General features: G+C 35.7%; 1 protein-coding gene across 8 annotated transcripts in view; it reads left to right on the top strand.

Annotated features, from left to right (window-relative positions):
* The window catches only part of AHI1 (Abelson helper integration site 1), a 247,157-nt gene that overhangs the window by 4,867 nt on the left and 220,296 nt on the right, over positions 1-21,994 (top strand). For all 8 annotated transcript variants that reach the window (XR_013830781.1, XR_013830782.1, XR_013830783.1 and 5 more), the window contains exons 3-6: positions 404-471; positions 2,359-2,483; positions 14,753-15,324; positions 18,603-18,781. Coding sequence is in view for 2 of the 8 variants with exons in the window: in XM_079939317.1 (XP_079795443.1) it covers positions 462-471; positions 2,359-2,483; positions 14,753-15,324; positions 18,603-18,781 (886 nt within the window). In the remaining 6 variants the exon portion in view is untranslated. The remainder of the gene's footprint in view (positions 1-403; positions 472-2,358; positions 2,484-14,752; positions 15,325-18,602; positions 18,782-21,994) is intronic.

Below are 21,994 nucleotides of genomic sequence, written 5' to 3'. Positions count from 1 at the left end.
CTTTACTAGTGTAATAGTGTATGTGCTTGGGAAAGTCACTTCTGATATGGAGTTTGGTTTCTCAAAAGTACATAGAAGTGTTCATTTTTTTTTACTTAAAATACTTTAAAAGATGTATTAATATACTAAGTTAGATGTTTATTGCCTTTCAAAAATTAAAAAAATTTTTTGTTTCAGATATATAAATATTTTACTCAATTATGATCCAGTTTGCTTTACTTTAAGACTCTAAACTGATTCAGATGTATTTAAGTCATTTACATAAGGTTGTAATAAGAGAACTTAGTTTTATTGGTATAAACCTGATGAGGTAGTAGACAATCACATAATCTTGTGTGAAGAGTATTTTATAATTTTTATTTGGAAATTCCGTATTACAAATAAATCCTCTTTGTTTTAATAGGATCCTTATTGAATCAGTGCTTTACACTATAACTCAATGCTCTCCATGAAGCTGAGATATGCCCACTGGTAAGATTTCTATGAAATTTATCTATGCAGTACATATTATTTATTTTAAAGTTTGGATTATTTTAAGGGATTCTTCAATTAAGGAATGAAGTAGATGTCATCAACCGAAAATTACATTTAGAGATATTTCATAGTTTGTTTTTTAGCTTTCTATGTAATGTTGGTGATTAAAGTTAATATGTATTCATTGGCTGGCAATTTGGGACTCAGCTGGGCAAGGTAAATGATAACAACATATGGTTAGTTTTTATTTTGTATTGTCAAAATGGATTTTTCACTTTAGAGTAGACTGTGGCAAACTTTTTCCTAAAAGGCAAGCTAGTAAATATTTTAGGTTTGGTCTCTGCTACAACTCCTCAGCTCTTCCATTGAGGCACAAAAGCAGCCATAACAGTTCTTAACAGAATGGGCCTGGCTGTGTTTCAATAAAACTTTATTTATTAAAACAGGTGACTGGCCTGCAGGTAGTAGTTTGCCAATACCTGCTCTTGGGCATTCATTCATTGAGCATTTATTTATTTGAAACATGTTTATTGAGTACTTACTCTGTGCTAGACCCCATGATAGTAGCTAGGGATGTAGTTATGAACTACCTCATATAATGGGAGAGACACAGTATATTTATGTATATAGATATACAAATAATTACACAAATTCAAGTTGGGTTAAGTGCTGTGAAGGAAAAGAACAGTCTGTCTTGTGAGAAACAGAAATTTAGATGAGGTTGTCAGGAAATGTTCCGCTTTAGAGGCAACATTTAAACAGGTATCCTTTTTTTTTTTTTTAACATCTTTATTGGGGTATAATTGCTTTACAATGGTGTGTTAGTTGCTGCTTTATAACAAAATGAATCAGTTATACATATACATACGTTCCCATATCTCTTCCCTCTTGTGTCTCCCTCCCTCCCACCCTCCCTATCCCACCCCTCCAGGCGGTCACAAAGCACTGAGCTGATATCCCTGTGCTATGCGGCTGCTTCCCACTAGCTATCTACCTTACTAAACAGGTATCTTAACACCAGCCAGCTGTGAGGAGTTAGAGGAAGTTTGCACCAGGTGGAAGCAGCTTCACATGGGAGATTGCTTGTTCTGGCAGAAGAGCTAAAAACAAGGATGTCTGGCTAGAATGTAGGGATCTAAGGGGATGTTTATTTTTTGTTTTTTTTAAATAGATCTTTATTGGAATATAATTGCTTCATGATACTGTGTTAGTTTCTGTTGTACACCAAAGTGAATCAGCCATATGCATACATATGTCCCCATATCCCCTCCCTCTTGAGCCTCCCTCCCATCCTCCCTATAGGGATATTTGTTTTAATTGAAGCTGTAGAGGTAGACAGACCAGGAAGTAAGAACCATGTAGGGCATGTGAAGGACTTGCTTTATTTTGTCCTAAGTGAACTGGGAAACTTACAGGGTCTTAAGCAAGGTACTAGCATGATCTGATTTATGTTTTAAAGGGGAAAACAACTTTCAGCTTTTAATATTTGTTGAAGGCTGATTGTTGGCCAGGAAAGCACTAGTCATTTTTCATGAAAAAATGATCTTTGACATAGGATTATTCCGATTTTACACATAAGGAAAATGAAGTTTAGAGATGTTAAGTGACTTGTTTAAGGCCACGTAACAGTCGTAGGTGCTACTGTGCATCATAAGTAAAGAGTTAACTTAGCAAAGGAAACGTTTAGAGGGAGTAGCCCGAAAGGTAAGATGGATATAGGTGAGTGTGGTGTCACCAAAGCCAAAAGAAAAGTTTTTAAGAAAGAAGGACTAATCCTTTTAACTCATTCGGGTATTTACAAGGCTGTGGGGGTTTTATTTTTTAACATAATATGTGTGATAATAGAGTTGCATAGAAAATGACATGAGTCATTATCATTTGTAGTTGAGAGTGAAGCAAAGGTGAAGACCAAAGTTCGCTTTGAGGAATTGCTTAAGGCCCACAATGATCTAATACGTGAAAGAAGAAAACTGAAGAAAAAAATTGGCAAATCTGGAGAAAAAATCTCAGTGAGTAACTGATCATTTGGTAATGGTGTCTTGTATATCTGCATAAAATTATGACTTTCATATGAAAACTCCAAGGAACTTTGGAAATTAAAAACAGTAAATCTGTGTTGTGGTCAATAACATGGTAAAGCTAAGCTTGCATTAGAATCAGCCTCACTCTTCGCTCTTTGAGTATTGAGTTCTTGAGTGCTGTCCTACAAGAATAACAGACCAACTGGTTAAAGTGATTAGGGATAACAGGGAAACGCAAAACTAGACGTATTACACGTTCTTGAAGAAAACCAAGATTTTTAACCCAGAATTGTGAAGAACTTAAGAAATAATATCTTACTTTGGATAGTTAATGGCTTATCTTTATTTAGACTTATTCATCTGATTCTACCCAGCAGAGCCAGGAGAAATCAGTGGAACCTTAAAGAAATACTTATCCTTTTCTACTTGAGGTATACTTTCAAATGATAGAATTTTTGGTAGCACCCTTGAAGGGATTGAAAATACAGAACTCAAAGCAATACTAAACAAATCAGCAATTAACTACAACCTGATTCCCAAGGTATTATAGAGTCTGTAATAGTATCCCAGTTAATGCACTGTTCACTCTTCAAACCTATCTCGCTATTTCCATTGCACCTTTTACCTCTTTGACCATAATCTCCACACAAATAAATAACTTCATGCATGTCCTGGTAATTGATACAAAGAATACATACATTTCTTTGGCAGGAGTTTTATGAGTTATATGCATCCTACATTTTACTTGTAGCATATTTTACCCTAGTCTGTATTTGTCATGAGACCTGTTCATTTTAATAGTCTGGCAGCCATCAGTGTAATAGTTATATTCTCAAGTGAGGCCAAAAAAAAAAAAAAAAGTTATAGCATTGGCTAGAATGCAGCTGCACACATGTGAGGGGTTCATAGTATACCAGTACTACTGCATACTAATGAAGAACTGCTGACAGAATGGATCAGATTAGGTCTCCCATAGTGGATGCTGCTCTAAAATAGAATATGCCACTTCTGGTGTACCAGTGTGCAGCATGGTAGGGAAGAGTGGCATACGGACGATGCAGCATTGCTTACTGGGATATGCCCTCCCCTTGAGTAAGGTGGTGTACATTTGGCAAAAGCAGAAAGAACCCTGGACACAACTGTCTGCAGAATATTTTTATGGACTCAGTCAAAGTAGAAACTCATACTTTTCTCACTGTCAGAACTGGGCCTTTTGTGCATGAACAAGGTGCAGTTTAGGCCAGGAATGCTAAATTAAATGGATAACTAGAAAATGGGCAGAAGATATGTTAATTTATCCAAGGTCCAGTTTAGATGTTGGGGACACACAAGTGGGAGGTGATTAAATGTAATCTACTCAGCCTCTTTTGGCACACACCAGGCCATTCAAGGTCTCTCTTAATTCAGAGATAAGTATTCTTAAAAAAAATATTTAGGAAGAGATTTTTCAGCTCAACGGAAGAGGATTATTCCTAGAAAACAAACTATTTTTGAAATGATTTACTTTAGCAAACAGAGGAGGAATACCTGCTTTTATTTACTAGATAACGGTGCTCTCTATCTTTCAAGCACTCTTCTAAACATTTTATGTATATTCACTCATTTTCAATACAAACAATAAAATTACGAAGTTTTATATCCATTTATAGATGGGGAAACTAGATCACAGAGAGGTTGAGTAACTTACCCAAAGTTAGTGGCATAGTTAGTGGTAGAACCAGGATTCAAACTCTGACAGTCTGACTGCAGAATCCATTCTCTTAACCACAACCCAATAGGACCCCTTTTAATAAGGCATGAAGTGATGGGATCTCTTCAGAACAAGAACAAGGACTCCCATGTGCAGAACAGGCTGACACTGAAAAGGAAGCAAGCTGAAATAAGAAAACTAGGCAAAGAGAAAGCCATAAAATTCGTAATAATGGCAGGTTCATTTTACTGTTTTTCAGCTGCCTATCAGGCACTCTGATAAGAGTTTTACAAATATTATTTCTGATTTTTATGTTAATCATGAAAATAGATATTAGAGCTCTTATTTTGCATATGAGAAATTTTATGAACATCTGAACAGAAAACGACTTACCATCTTTGCCAGGGCTGTATAGGCAGAAATAGAGTAAGTAGGAGTTATTTTATATATATTTTTATATATATATATATATATACACACATATATATATATATATATAATTTTTTTTAACATATAACAAAGATTTTATTTAAATCATTAATTAATGAGGGAACCAGTAAGATGTTATAACCAGTTCAGATGGGTTTAATTTACAGAGATTTATCTAACAGACAAAATTCAGTTGCATTGTATTAATAGAAATCATTTACATAGCTATGGACAGGAAACATCTGTATTACTATCAATTTTCTACATGTTAACCCTCTTTCTCTACTGAGTTGTAAAATAGTCAAAGACAGTGAAGCAGAAATAACCAGAATGGATGAGCTAACTTTCACTCATTAGATTTCAAAGACTTTCTTACACTGGAGTAAAATCAAAACAACCTGCAGTCCTTCTGTTCAGGGATAACCTACATATACGAATTTTGTGCCATATTTTTTAATATCGTGTAAGAATTGTAGAATAAGGATTTAAAACCACAGGCTCCACGTTCTCTCTTCATTGCTTCCTTAAAACTATATCTCAGGCCTAAGTAATAGAATTGACACCATGGAAGAATTTAATTAGTAATGTGTCAGACAAATATGAAGCATTGTTCATGAGAAGAAATGGCTGAAACTAAAATGAAAGCTGTAAGAAATAACAAGGACGTATAGAAATACTTGACCTACAAGTAAGTGTTCCCAGACAGCACTAGCGGAGCAGAAACAGTAAAAAGAGCACGAAGAGGAAACATTCCTGAGGTTAAAAAAACATCTAGGAAGAGATGACTACATCTTGCATTTCAGATAAATTTTATGAGATGAGAACTATATCTGAAAACTGTAATAAAAAAAGATAAATTTTGCGAACATCTAAACAGAAGAAGAAACATCTAGTGCATTTCAGACTTCTCTCTAAAAACACTAAGGCCAAAGACAATGGAGCAATATCTCTACAATATTTAGGGGAAAATTGTGTTCCAAGGAATCTACTTGCCTAAATTGTCAGTCAGTTGTGAGGGCAATAGCGAGCATGTGAATTAGCAAAGAATTTCTCTAGTGTTCCCTCCCTGAAAAAAACAAGAAAACTACTGAAGATGGATTAGTTGAATGTGTAGTACCATTTCCAGAGACATGAATCAAAATGAAGGATTTAAAAAATATATATCTGGTTGAGCCTTGAAACCAGTTAAATATGTAGAAGTTTCTTAGGCCAGGTGTTTCAAGACGCTATGACACAAGAACTAGTATTGATAGAGTTGCTTTAGCTTCTGGGGGAAAAGGTCAGTTACAGTCTCATTTTATCTCACATTAAATTACACTTCAGACATCTTAAAAAAGTAAATGTAAAAATCTAAATTAGTAGACAAATACCTAAATAAGAAAATAGAAATGGACTGGTTCAGTTTTCCAGTGTAGAAAGATACTCTGATCTTAAAAGGAATGAGAGACATCCCAAGTAACGAGAATATTCCCTGTCTGCACACAGAAGACTTACTAAATATTTGTTGAATGAATAAATCTGATGTAGAAAATACTTTTTTGAGTCAGAAACAAATGCAACTAAAAGCCAATTCACTGAGGAAAATATGTGATTTTTTTTAATAGCCACAGATCTAATACTCTTTTATATAGCCAATAATATATAATAATTGTTAACATTTATTGAACATCTATATTCTGGAATTGGATCTTTTCAGTGTTTTATAGTTATTACCCTATCAATCTTCAGAGCAACCTTATGAGTAAGTTCCATTCCTATTGTTAACATGTAAAGAAATGCCACAAATAAATGCCATAAATAGTAAGATACTAAATCTCTAAGTGAGCAAAAGGCATGAAAAATAAAACTAATTACAAGAGAAAATAACATTGACTAATAAAATATAGAAACACTTTAAAAGCTATTCAGATTGGAAACCAGAGATGGTATTTTTGCTTACCAAATAAGTATTCGAAAGTTTATTAGCAGGGTAGAGAGCAAAGCGTTTTAATATAAGGTTCATAGAAAGGTGAAGCAGTACAACAAGTATAGACAACCTTTTCAGGAAGTTTGGCTGTAAAAAGGGATATTGTGAAGATGATATTGATTGCATTCAGGTATTTAAACGCTGATAGCTGGAAGATAATGGAGAAATTGATGATGCGGGAGAGGAAAGTTTTCTAGAACACAAGAAGACCCACCTCTTTATTTATTTATTTTTATTTTTATTGGGGTATAGTTGATTTACAATGTTGTGTTAGTTTCAGGTGTACAGCAAAGTGAATCTGTTATACATATACATATATCCACTTGTTTTTAGATTCTTTTCCCATATAGGCCATTACTATAGGCCATTATAGTTCCCTGTGCTATACAGTTGGTCCTTATTAGTTATCTATTTTATATATAGTAGTGTGTATATGTCAGTCCCAATCTTCCAATTTATCCTTCCCCCTCCCCTTACCCCTTGGTAACCATAAGTTTATTTTCTACATCTGTAATTCTATTTCTGTTTTGTAGATACGTTCATTTGTAGCCTTTTTTTACATTCCACATATAAGCAATATCATGATATTTGTCTTTCTCTGTCTGACTTCACTCACTGTGACAATCTCTAGGTCTATCCATGTTGCTGCAAATTGCATTATTTCATTCGTTTTTATGGCTGAGTAATATTCCATTGTATATATGTATCACATCTTTATCCATTCCTCCGTTGATGGACATTTAGGTTGCTTCCATGTCCTGGCTATTGTAAATAGTGCTGCAATGAACATTGGGATGCATTTATCTTTTCAAATTATGGTTTATATATCTGGAGAAAACCATAATTCAACCCACCTCTTTATAATGAGAAGGAAAAGAAAAAGGTCATTTGGGGTGCATGAAAATTTGTAGACTTGGTAGCAGAAAGTTGCTACCAAGCAGCTTCCCTTTTTTAAAAAAAATATTATTTATTTACTTATTTTTAAATTTTTGGCTCTGTTGGGTCTTCATTTCTGTGCGAGGGCTTTCTCTAGTTGTGGCAAGCGGGGGCCGCTCCTCATCGCGGTGCGTGGGCCTCTCACTATCGCGGCCTCTCTTGTTGCGGAGCACAGGCTCCAGACGCTCAGGCTCAGTAGTTGTGGCTCACGGGCCCTGTTGCTCTGCGGCACGTGGGATCTTCCCAGACCAGGGCTCGAACCCGTGTTTCCTGCATTAACAGGCAGATTCTCAACCACTGCGCCACCAGGGAAGCCCACAGCTTCCCTTTTAATGGCTTTTATCTGTGAAAGTGAGTCAATAAGTGACAGTACTGGACATCAGAGGTGAGTGAAGGAAGTTTGAAATAGCCACAGAAGAGTGCATATGAACAGATTATGCAGCATAGAAGAATTGTCCATAGCTTTGAGGCCTCAGTTGAATTTGTAGACTAAATGTTTACAATAGTGCCAAGTTTTGAAGTGGTTCTTCCAGCAGTATTCAACAGCCTGGTTATAGTTATAGAGATGAAAGTCACTTAATTTGAATAGTACCTGGAGTTTTTCCAGACAGGTGTGATGGATGGAAAGTACATGATAATGGTGAGTGATGAATGAAGTGATGGATTATGGAATCAAAGCATCAGGAACTAAAGATGAGAGGAATGATGAATAAGGAGAATATATTGGGTTCAGAGCATAATGAATGATTTATTATTTTATACCACTAAGTCTGGAGTGGTTTGATACTCAGCAGTAATAGGTAGAACAAATACAGTAAGTCCCTGACATACGAACCTTCAAGTTGCAAACTTTCAAAGATGCAAACGTGCGTTCATGTCCAGTCACGTTAGTTAATTCACGTGTATGGCATATATTGTCACGTGTGTGCATCCTCTACAAGTGGTTGTGCTTTTGTGTACTTTACAGTACTGTATAGGGTACAGTAGTACAGTATCTTTATTTCAAGCCCAGGATGTCTAGAAGTAAGCATAAAAGCAGCAGTATATAGCCGATTGTGTTAGTTGGGTACCTAGGCTAACTTTGTTGGACTTAAGAGACAAATTGGACGCGCTCTCAGAATGGAACTCGTTCTTATGTAGGGGACTTACTGTAAATATAAATTGCTAAGTAGAGAATAAACACTCAAACTGCAGCTATTATTAATTTTGAAGATGCATCTGAATTTTTGCCTTTTAAAGGGGGAAATTTAAATCATGCTCTGTTCATTATCATTGTCAGTTTTATATCACCTTGATTTCATTCCTTTATTTTTTCCTATCTCATTTTATCCTAATAACTGGTATTTAATAGAGGCAATAACTTCTTTTATGAATGACAGCTTGTGAAAATGTTTGTGTTAAATTAATTTTAAAGGGTGGAAAATATTCTAGATTCTCTAGCTGTTAATAATATCCTTTAGTTGATTTATGTATTTATTCACCTTTATCAAGCACAACATTCCAAGGGCTCAGAGCTCAGTTCCCAGGAGCCGGCCACGGGCTGGTCCTGAAAACAGGCCTGTTTTGGGATCTGAATGATTTGAGCAACCAGGGCTGCTGAGTTAACCCTTTTCTGCACAACCTTTAACCAGACTGATTAGAAAAAAAAGGAACTGAGCACAAATTACCAATATTAGGAATATAAGAGGGGTTCACTGCACATGTGTTAAAGAGCTTAAAATGGTAATAAGGGAGTAGTATGAAATAACTTCATTTCAATAAATTTAGCAGCTTAGAAGAAATGCATAAATTACTTGAAGGACACAAACTACCAAAGCTCACTCAAAAAGAGACAGATAACTTGAATATTGTATATCTTTTAAAAAAATGTGTCTGTGGTTAAAAACCTGCCCACAAAGAAAACCAGGTGGCTAGTTTTCTCAGCTGGCTTCACTGATAAATTTTGCCAAATTATTTAAGAAATCATAATAATTCTATATAAACTCAGACTATGCAGAAAGAGTGACTACTTCTCCACTCTTTTTGGGGGCAATTATTAAGTACCCTAAAACAAAAACCAGATGAAGACATTACAGGAAACCTACACCAGTATCCCTTTTGAATCTAGAGCAAATATCTTCCACAGAATGTTAGGAAATCAGTCTTACATTATATAAAAAGGATAATATGCTGTGACCAGTGGGGTTTATCTCAGGAATATATCACAACATTTGAAAAAAGTAGTCGGTGTAATTTGCCATATCATAAGATTAAATAAAACCATATGATCATCTCAACAAATGCAATAAAAAGATGACAAAATTCGTCACCCATTCTGATAACTCTTAAACAAAAAGAATAGAAGGAAGCTTCCTCAACTTGATAAAGGGCATCTACAAAAACCTACAGGTAAAATTGTACTTAAAAGTAAAAAACTGAAAGCTTTTGCCCTAAGCTTGAGCACATCACCATGCATATTCATAATTGTGCAGGTGACCCTGACTAATGCAATAATGCAATTTTTTAAAAAGAGCATAAAGATCATAAGTGAAGAAGTAAAAGAATCTCATCTGCAGTTGACAAACTCTCTAAAAAGTGCTGTTAGAACTATTAAATGAGTTTAGCAGAATATAAAGTCCAAGTATAAACCAATTGTATTTCTATACCAGTAATGAATAACTTAATTAAAATTTAAAATATCATTTATAGTAGTAACAAAAATATGTAGCAGTCAAGGAAGAATTTATCAAAAAATATGTGAGACCTGTATACTGAAAATCCCCCAACTGCTGAAAGTAAAAACCAAATAAATAAAGAGATATCCATATTCATGGATTGAAAGAATCATTATTGTCAAATAATTATTGACAGATTATTATTATCCATTCTCTGAAAGTTGATCTATTGATTCAATTCAAAATGCCAGCAGACTTTTAAGAATTGAAAATATAATTATAAAATTTATTTGAAAATTTAAACAACAGACCTAGAATAGCCAAAACAATTTTGCAAAGGAAGAACAAAGTCAAAGGAATTTTGTCATCTGATTCAAAACTCTCTGTAAAGTTTTAGTAACCAAGACAACCTGGTATTCTCATAAAGGTGGATATGTAAGTCATAGATCAGAAGAGACTCTAGAAATCGACCCAAATGTGTATGGTCAATTGATTGTTGACAAAATTGCCAAGGTACATCAAAATGAGGAAAAGGACAATCTTTTCAACAAATGGTGCTGGGACAATCAGATATACATATACAGTATTACAAACTGACTATATCATGTTCAGAAATTAAATAGAAATGGATCAACGACCTAAAAAACATAAGAGCTAAAACTATATAACTTGTAGAAGAAACAGGATAAAACCTTGGTAACCTTGAGTTATAAATAGATTTCTCAGGATACAAAAGCATGAACCATAAAAGAAAAAAGGGATAAACTGGGTTTTGTGAAAATTCAAAACATTGCCAAGAAAATGAAAAAGTAAATTATAAATTGAGAGAAAGTATTTGCAACACACTGTCTGATAAAGTGTATTTAGGACATTTTAAGGACTGTCAGAACTCAATGATGTGAAACAACCTTACAAAAATGCGCAAAAGATTTGAACATTTAAGCAAAGAAGAGATACAGATAGCAAATAAGCACATGTAAAGATTCTCAGGGTCATTAGTATTTAGGAAAATGCAATTTAAAAAAATGAGATACCATTATACACCTGTTACAACACAAAAAGATGAAAATTAACAATGTGGACTGCTGACAAGTGTGTTAAGTAACTAGAACTCATACATTTGGGAGTGTGACCTGGTACAGCCACTTTAGGAAGCAGTTTGAGAGTTGTTTAAGAACTTAACTGTGGGGCTTCCCTGGTGGCGCAGTGGTTGAGAGTCCGCCTGCCGATGCAGGGGACATGGGTTCGTGCCCCGGTCCGGGAGGATCCCACATGCCGCAGAGCAGCTGGGCCCGTGAGCTATGGCCGCTGGGCCTGTGCATCCGGAGCCTGTGCTCCGCAACGGGAGAGGCCACAACAATGAGAGGCCCGCGTACTGAAAAAAAAAAAAAAAAAAAAAGAACTTAACTGTGTACTGACCATATAGTATATTAGTTCCACTAGTGGGTATTCACTCAAGAGAAAGGAAGACATATAATATGCAAAACTGGAAATAACTCAAATGTCCATTAATTGGTATATGGAGAAATAAAATGTAGTGTCTCTCCACGCAATGGAATACTGCTCAGTAATGCAAGGGAATAAATTACTATAATCTCAACAACATGTATAAATCCCAAAGCTTTAGGCTGAGTGAAGGAAACTAGATGCAAAAAGCTATATACTATATGATTCCATTTATATGAAATTCCAGGCAAGTCAAAATTACAGTGATAGAAAACAGATCAATGGTTGAGCGGAGCCAGGACATGGAGGGGTAGGAGTTTACTTTGTAAAAGAACATGTGGGGTCATGGGTGTTTAACATCATGATTGTGGTGGTGTCACAGCTGTATACATTGCCAAAATTCATTTAAGTATACACGTAAAACTGGTGAATATTACTGTACTTCACATAATTTATTGTTATGTGTCAAAAAGTGGATTTAAAAAACAAACTAAAGCAAAAATCCTAAATGAGGCACGGACGGTAAAGATAAAAGGATGGGCAAAGATATAATAGAACATGAACAAACGTATTTCGGACACTTTAGAATTCAGTGATAATCCATGAAATATGAAATACCATGAAGTAGACCTTTTTAAATTATAGTATGACAAAACTAGAAATCAGTAACAAAAGTTTAAAATTTATAAACTACTCGAAAATGTAAACACTATCTCATGAAGTTGTTAGCAAGACAAAGGAAATCCAAACCACAAAAACAGGACTTTAAAAAGTAATGAAACTATCAATTCAGTGCAATGGAATTTTGGGATGCTACCACAGATGCTCTGGGAATTGTATTTAAAATGATGTTATTAGTACAAAGGTTGACAGATCAGTGGAAGAGAGTAAATAAATAAATAAACTGAGCCTCATCTATTTAGCTTCCCCAGGGTTTTGTTTTCAAAACCATAATTCGTTTTTCTATTTCTAATTCTTGGTTATCTTTTTCCAGTTATTGGAGTGTCCTCACAGTTTTTATCGATTGCCACTACGTTTCTGGTTCCAAGAAAATAGAGAAATTTGCATTTGCCCCATTTTGACATAATGGAAATTCAAGGTTATTAGGTATGACTGTGTTCATAGAAAAACAACAAAAATAAGTTTCTGAAGAGATTAGCAATGACTTTCCTTGTGTGAGGGAACCCAGAATTGAACTTTGGGTCTTCTTTTTCTAAGTAATTTCTGAATTTTTTTACTATTTTTAATGTTTTGTTTTCTTACTGTTTTAAGTTAAGCATATATTGCTTCTAGAAAAAGAACATGTGAAAATAAACTTTTTTTTAAGAGAGAAAATATTTTTATTAGATTTGATTAGGAAAGATTTTTTTGAGGATATGGATTCAGAATTTATCCTTGAAGAATAGATAGAATTTGGAAATACATTTTAGGTAAGCAGAAGAGTCTTGGAGATGGTAAAATATTGGATATATAATGGGTTACTAGTTCTTCTAGCATTTTCCCACCTTTTCACATATATTAGATATTTTCTAACCACTTTCAAACATGAGGATTTTCGAAAATTGAACTTCAGTCTTCACTGGTAAGCTCGTCCATTTCTGGGAGAATTCTTCATTTTGGTATTGGCTTCCATCTTATAGCACTTCGGTTTTGCCCTTTCTGTTTTTTTATTTGTTTGTTTGTTTGTTTTTTCCTTTTGCGGCACGCACGCCTCTCACCGCTGTTGCCTCTCTGGCTGCGGAGCACAGGCTCCGGACGCTCAGGCCCAGCGGCCATGGCTCATGGGCCCAGCTGCTCCATGGCATGCGGGACCCTCCCGGGGCACAAACCCGTGCCTCCCTGCATCGGCAGGCGGATTCCCAACCACTGCGCCACTAGGGAAGCCCGCCCTTTCTGTTTTTGAACACATCTCTTAAGCTTTTATTTCTGTCGTTCGAAATTTTAATTCTAACATCTACTTTTTTTTTTAATCTCATACTTTTGAATTTCTTCATTATATTCCACTTCTTTTAAATTATTTTATTTATGCTATTTATTTTTCTTCCTTGTTAATTTTTCTGTTTTATTGGATTTGGTGGCTTTTCCTTCATTGTGCTGCTTTCCTTCCGTGTTTGTTAGTTGTTAGTCATCTTTGTATTTGAAAATTTTTCTCCTGCCTGTTGGTTGTTTTCAACATAGTCTGCTTCTGCTGTTGGTGAGGGTTGTACCTACCTAAAACAGGAAGCCATATCTGTATTCAGCTGCTTTGGTCTCTGGGTGAAAGTCACCATGTAACACGAACGGAGGAGGAAGACAGAGCTGTCCCTCCCAACTCCTCAATTGGTCATCGTCAGGCTTGTCCCTCTTCCTGAATTACTTGATTCAGCTTCTCCAGAACCAGCCTTTTCTCTGGAGAAGTCTTTTCCTATGTGCTGTGGTTTTCTCTGGTAGTTTACTAGATCTAATCCTGCCTGGTTTTTTTTATCCTTGGGGAATTTCTCAAAATGTTTATTTCATTACTAGTAACATTTGGTTTTGATTTCTAGCCTGATTGTCTATTAAAAATATCTCTCATTTTAAATAATTTTGTTTGTAGAAAGAGGTACAGGTGCGTGCTTAGTCTGTCATTTGATCTAACTTGATAATATTTAATACTTAGCAGCATTTTCAGTGATACATTTGGACTAATTGCAGAGTAATCCTAGAGCTATAAACCTTTGGTTTTTGAATGTAATTATGAAGCAAGATAAATGACGCGTGTGTGTTTTCTATTGGGAAACATGAAATGGTTTAACCATGGCTCTTTTAGCATTTTCACAAATATCTAGATTAGAGTATGGATCATTCTGCCAAAGAGGAAACTAGCATTTGAGATTTGAGCATTTAACTCACTTCTGAAAAGTCATTAAGTACTTTTTCCTTTGTTAACTAGTTAATTCATTTGACCTGAAGTTATTCTCAAGATTGCTAATCTAACGCTGGGAGAATAACTAGGAAAACGCTCATCAGATGCCGTAGAATGGTGTCACAGTGCTCAAGTAAAAAGTGAAATAATCCTCCCAGTATTACACATTGTGGAACACTTGTCATTATTTTTATCTTCACGTAACTAAACTGTGCTTAGCTGAAACTTTGTTATTGTATCGTCTTCTCCTAGCTTGATGCAGTCAGAAGCAATCTTCAGAAAATCAGAGAAACTAAAAGTGATGATATAAGTGCTGCTAACACTAAGAACCCAGGGAAGAACATGCGAGTCACTAAAAACAAACCAAGAGATCCGCAGCCAGCAACTGAAGATCCAGATAATGATGTTACTGTGGAGGACGACAAGCAAGAAAAGGCAAATAAAAAGGTTATAAAAACAGCACTCCAGGTGACAACACAAGAAGTGGAGCCGGAAACTCCTGAGAAGAAGGCGGATGCAACACCCCAGAAAGCACGGACCAAGCCACTGCCAGGTGTCACTCGTGAGAAAAGTGAGAAGGCCGAGGAAGGAGAAAATAGTTTAGATGACGAAGAACTGATGCAAGTATACCAGCTCCAGGTAGCTGAAGAAATGGCAAAGGAGATTAAGAAGAAAATCCGAAAGAAACTCAAGGAGCAGTTGGCTTACTTTCCCTCAGAGACTTCCTTTCCTTCAGACACTTCATTGTATGATGACAAATTGAACGGTGAAAAAAGAAAAAAGAAAAAAAAGAAAGTTCCAATCCTGTCTAAATCTGAAACAAGGTATGTTACATTGATAAATATAAAATGTCCTCTTAAAAAAACACTATTATTTTCAGCTTTTGAGTGATACCTGTAGTTTTGTTACTGAGTCTAAGATCATACTGCTCGCCACATGACAGGCCAATAATCGAGAGATGAGTTGCTGGGGCAAGGAATGACGGCTTTATTTGGAAAGCTGGCAAACCGAGAAGATGGTGGGATCATGCCCCCAAAGAACCATCTTGCCTGAGTTAGAATTCAGGCTCCTTTCATACTAGAAGGGGAAGGAGTAAAGTCAAACACTTCCTGGTTCCCATCAGCCTCCAGAGGGGATGTGTTGATTTCTTCCTCCCTGCAGTCATTCACAGGTGGGCCTGGTCAGGATGTTTCCTGTGAGCTAAACAAAGGTATTTTAGCTTAATGCTCGTTACCTGGGAAGCAGGGCTCCCAGAGATGGGCTATTATGTATAATTTAAGCTTATAGGCAACATCCCTTTAGTGATTAACTTGTAATAGAATACAAAAGGTTCTTCCCTATTACATTTTCACAAAGAAAATGTTTAGTCCTCCTTTTGGACACATAGCCAGTACAATACTAATGGCTAACCTTTATGTGGCCCCTTCCTGTGTGCTTAATGCTTTACAAGGAATACATGCTTTTTCCCTTATAACAACCCTATAAGGAATAATATTATCATCCTGTTTTGCAGGTGAGGAAACTGAGGGGTTTAAGTCACAGAACCAGTAAGAAGCTGAGTAACCTTGGCAGTTTTGCCTTAAGAGTCTTTACCCTAATTATTCACATCTGCTTATTAAATAATTGAAACCTAAGTAGCCCCTTTATTGAGCTACAAATGCCTGTTTGGATATATGAAAATAACATTTTCCCCTTAGTTTACAAATAACGTTTACTCATTGTAGAACACACAGACACAGAGAGGAAAACAAAAGTAATCCAACCGTACAAAGATAATCACTATTAGCAATTTTGTATTCCTTTAGTCTTTTTTTTTGTTTTTTGTTTTTTTTTGCGGTACGCAAGCCTCTCACTGTTGTGGCCTCTCTCATTGCGGAGCACAGGCTCCGGACGCGCATGCCCAGCGGCCATGGCTCACGGGCCTAGCCGCTCTGCGGCATGTGGGATCTTCCCGGACCGGGGCACGAACCCGTGTCCCCTGCGTTGGCAGGCAGACTCTCAACCACTGCGCCACCAGGGGAGCCCTCCTTTAGTCTTTTTTTATATACAATGCTTATACATATATGCTTACATATACAGTGTGAGCATCTGTGAGTATATTCATGTTTATATGTCTCTCCTTGGGGAAAACAAGACAAAAAAAATCTTTTAACTACTCTGATTAAATTTGTTTTTCATAGTCTACATCTGGATAAACAGCTTGAGGTGGGAACAGTCTGTATTTGACTATTCTCTGGCATTCAGTGTCAGTTTCCCTTAATGTCCTCATCTAAAAATAATTCCCTTCTTATCAAAAGCTAGACAACCAGTTGTAGCAAAGAGAGGGCAAATAGAGTTGCTAACAGGGACACGTTAGTATATGAATTAGTTATCGGTTGCTGCATTAAAAAGTTACCCCAGAATTTAACAGCTCAAAACAACAAACATATTGTCTCACAGTTTCTGTGGCTCAGGAATCTGCACATGGCTTAGCTGGGTGCCTCTGACTCAGGGTCTCACAGGCTACAGTCAGGATGTCAGCTGGGGCTGCAGTCATCTCAAGGCTTGGCTGGGGAAGATCTGCCAAATGATGCAGCTGTTGGAAGACTTGGATGATCCACTGCTAAACTCACTCATATGGCCATTAGCAGGTCTCAGGTCCTGACTGGCTTTTGACCAGAGACATCAGGTCCTTGCCACATGGACCTTTTCATGTGGGCTACTCACAGCAGGGCCACTTGCTTCCCCCAAGCAAGGGCTCTGAGAGGGAAAAAGCAAGACCAAAGTCACAGTCTTTTTGGAACCTAATCTTAGAAGTAGCACCAATTACTTTTCCTATATTCTGTCTATTAGAAGTAAGTCGCTAGGTCCAGCCCACAATCAAGGAAGGAGATTACACAAAGATATGAATATCAAGAGGCAGGGATCATTGGGGACCACCTTAAAGGCTGCTTACTACAGTATACCATAAATCCTATTTCTTCTCATAACTACCATATCTATTATGAAGTGTAAGTCATACTCAGTAAGATCAGTTCATGAGTTTTAAATAAAACCATGCTTTACATGACAACAGCATACAAAGGGTAATTGTTCTCTTTAAATAATAGTATTTGATGATGTGATAAAATAACATGCTTTCTGGAATGACTAGTTTGAGACATTTCTTTACTCTTTATTTCTCAACCTCTTTGTTTTGAAATATGACTAAATATATTGGAAGTCAATTTTTGATTATTAAATGCAGATTTCTTTTTTACTTGATAAATCACAAACTTTAATAGGCTGGTTTCTCTTTACAACTCAGTATGCTTCTAGGCTGCCACCCCTTGCCATTTAGTAGTTCATGTGATGCATATTTTAATTTTAATAATAGCCTTCTGAAAATGTAGTGACACACCAAACATTGGAAAACACAAATTAATTTTTACATAGAAATCAAAAGTTGACTATCTGAAGCCTCTTGAAAACAGAACAAACAAAATTAGAACACTTTTTTTGCTTTTAAATAAAGTAATTTAGAAATTTGTTCATTGTTTATTTACTTGGCAGTAGAGTGAGGATGATTTGACAATCCTATGTAAAACAGATCCATCGGGCTTCCCTGGTGGCGCAGTGGTTGAGAGTCTGCCTGCTGATGCAGGGGACACAGGTTCGTGCCTCGGCCTGGAAAGATCCCACATGCCGCGGAGCGGCTGGGCCTGTGCGCCATGGCCGCTGAGCGGCTGGGCCCATGTGCCATGGCCGCTGAGCCTGGGCGTCCGGAACCTGTGCTCCACAAAGGGAGAGGCCACAACAGTGAGAGGCCCACGTACCGCAAAAAAAAAAAAAAAAAAAAAAAGATCCATCAATCATAAAATACAATTTCACTTTTCCCTGGAGTTTAGAGATGAGTTTAATGTGGCTCATGGGGTATATAATGTATCACCAAGCGTAACTGAGTACTCATAATACCTAGTTTGGCAGCCAACCATTTTTGTGTGTAAGAAAATATATGTATCTCCCAGCAGGAAATAATATTGATTTTAGGATTATCTTTGCCTCTATTCACTGTTTACTTTGCTGCACAGTAATAATAATAATGGTACATTTCCAATGGCTTGAACTTGGATTATATTTGCAGTACATTGATCATCTCTGATGATCCAGTTGAAGGTGAACAAAAGAAGGAATCTCCAGTTGGAGCAGTTACTTCAGATTCTCATCAAGATGATGAAATAAGCTCAAAGGAACAAAATGTAGAAGACAATGTGCAAGATGACGCAAAATCCAAACCGAAAAAAAAGAAGAAGGCTAAAACAGGTTTGTTACCCAAATTAAATGAAAAATGTGTGCCTTGGTAAGAATAACTTGATTCTAGGACTGTTAGTCCTTAAAACTAAAGAAAATCTAGTTCCAAAGGATATAATTGAAAAAATCCAATATAGAATATTTGGTACTTATTCTTGAATTCGTCCAGATTATAACATTTATTTTTAACTGTGACCTCTGTGATGAGTTAGTCTTACTTGAGTCATCTCTAATTAACGACTTGATTCACCTCTAGAATGACATTGACTTTGTTGTTGCTATTGTGGCATAGAAGATTTCTTCTTTATGTTATTGCCCCTAAATAATTAAGACTTACAGCACTGAAAGCTATAAAATGGTCAACAACCGATAAACATTTCAGATGTTAAAGCTGCATCCCTCTGTCAAACATGGTATCTTCACAATTTCTCCTAATTCAGCTTCTCTCCTTCCTGCCCACTTTTCATTTTACCTCTTGCTTTCTACCTTCCTCTTTACTCATTTCATTTTTCTTATTTTTCTTTACTTATTCTTGCCTTTCTTCTGCTTGTTACATTTCTTTTTTTTTTTTCTTTTCAATTCCCATTTAACTGGCCAAAAATTGGGACTAAAATAGGCAATTTTAGACTTTATGGTACTTATTCATTAGATGATGCAATTTATGGTGTTTTGTGGTTCCATAATTAATTTTTTAAAAAGTAAAATGTACATGTTACAAGTATACTACTTAGTGAATTTTCACAAACTGAACGTGTCTGTAAAGTCATCATCCAAATTAAGAGCTAGAGCGTCATTAGCACCCAGAAGCCCCCACAAGTTCCCTTCCTGTTCATTATCCTACAGGAGTAAACGCTGCCTTTTCATCGAACACATAGCCAATTTTTCCTGGTTTTTCTGCTTTAATATAAATAGAACAATAAATACTGTGCTCTTTGTGTCTGGCTTTTTTTGCTCAAAATTATTTTTGTGAGATTTATACTGTTGTTGCATGCACTTGAGCTTATGCATCATCAGTCCTGTATTTGTACTGTATAGATACCCATTGTGTGAATATACCACAATTAATTACCTATTCTGTTGATGGACATTTGAGGAGTTTCTAGTATTAAGCGATTATAAATAAAGCTATAATGAACATTCTGTTCACATCTTTGGTGAGCACGTGTATACATTTTCCTTGGGCACATTCTTGGCATTCTTGCTATGCCATAGAGTATGTATATTTTTCACTTTAACAGGCACTTCTCCCTTTCCAAACTTGGGTTACCAATTGATACTAGCAGTATTTGAGAGCTTCCATTACTCTACATCTTCACCAATATTTATATTGTCAGTGTTTTAAAATTTTAGTGATTCTTAGGAGTGTTTAGTGATTATTCCCTGTTGACTTTGATTTGATTTCCATGGTAACTAGTGAAGTTGAGCATCTTATTCATGTTAATTGACTACTTGGATTCCTTCATTGTAAATTTGTTCACATCTTCTGTGTATTTTTTTAAGAAATGGAATTGTCTGCCTTTTTCTAATTAATTTGTAAGAATATTTTATATAACTAGATAGCAGTCTTTTCTCAGATATAAATACATATATATATTGCAAATATCTTCCCACTCTGGGTTTTATCATTTTTTTTCCTACTGGTATCTTTTGAAAAACGGAATTTAAAAATTTTATATAGCCCAGTGTATCCATTTTTCCCTTCGATGTTAAGTGCTTTCTGTGATTTTAGAGATCTTTCCCAAGTCGTGAAGATGTTTCTCTGCATATTATTTTCTAAAAGTTTTTTTGTTTCACTTTTCACATTTAGATTTCCGGTTTATCTGGTATTGATTTTTAATAGTGGTAGTGGTCCAGACCCATTTTTTTCTCGTATGAATATATAATTGACCTAGTACCATTTACTGAAGAGAGCTTTTCCTCTGCATTTCAGTGTCACTTTTATCATAAATAACATGACTGTGTAAGTGGGTCAGTTTTCACTAGTCTCTATCCTTAGATGGTTTGCACCAACACCACCACCATGTCTTAGTTCTATAGCTTTATAATAGGTCTTTCTGTTAATAAGGATAGTTTTATTGCTTCCTTTTTAGTTCTTATGTCTTACTCCTTATTCTTACCTTGATAACACTGGCTAGGACTTTGATTACAGTGTTAAATAGAAGTGACAATAACAAGTATCCTTCTCTAGCTCTCAGCCTTGGGGAAAGCTTCCATTATTTCACCACTGACTGTGATGTTTGCTGTAGGTTTTTTTGTAAATACCTCTTATTGGATTAATTACTGGCTATTCCTAATTAGCTAATAGTTTATTATTATTATGACTAGATACTGAATTCTATCAGGTGCTTTTTCTGCATCTATCAACATAATCATATTAATTTTCACCCTTTTTTCTATTAATGTGGTTAATCGTTACTTGATTATTAAGCCATCTTTATGTTTCTGGCAGAGGTGGGGGGCACCCACTTTGTTGTGGTGTATTAGCTCTCTTTTTAAAAATCTATTACTGGATTTGATTTGCTGATACTGTGTTAAGGATTTTTGTAACTGTAGTCATGAGAGAGATTGGTTTGTACTACTCTTTCTTAAAATACACAGAGTTTTTAATATCAGGGTTTTGGTGGTCTCAAAAGGAATTGGGAAATACTTCCCTTTTCAATTCTCTGTAAGTATTTGTATAAATTGGTGTTACGTCTTCCTTAAATGTTTGAAGAATTTACTAATAAAGCCTCTTAGGCCAAGGTTTTCTTTGTGGAAAGAATTTTAAATCAGATTTAGTTTCTTTCATAAATACCAGACTCTTCATATTTTCCATTTCTTCTGTCAGCTTTGATAGACTGTATTTTTTGAGGAATTTGTCCATTTAATATGGATTTTCAAATTTTGTATGTCTATAGTATCTGAAAGGGTACCCCTTGATATTGGTAATTAGATTCCCTCTATTTCTTCATTAGTCTCAGGATTTTCAATTTATAAATACTTTTAAAGGACCAACCTCTAGCTTTTATTTCTATTATACATTTGTGTATGATTTTGGTAATTTCTTCTATCTATATTATTTCCTTTTTTCTACTTTCTTTGGGTTTGAGTTGCTGTTGATTTCTAGCTTTACAGGTGGATTTTTTAAGATTTCAGTCTTCCTTTGTATGCATCTAACACATTAAGTTACCATCTAAGCACTACTTTATCTGCATCCCACAAATTTTTGATATGTTCTATATTCAT

Source organism: Stenella coeruleoalba (genome assembly GCF_951394435.1).
Source record: "Stenella coeruleoalba genome assembly, chromosome: 12".
NCBI lineage: Eukaryota > Metazoa > Chordata > Mammalia > Artiodactyla > Delphinidae > Stenella > Stenella coeruleoalba.
The sequence above is the reverse complement of the archived record's forward strand: the minus strand, read 5'-3'. Positions and strand labels throughout refer to the sequence as shown.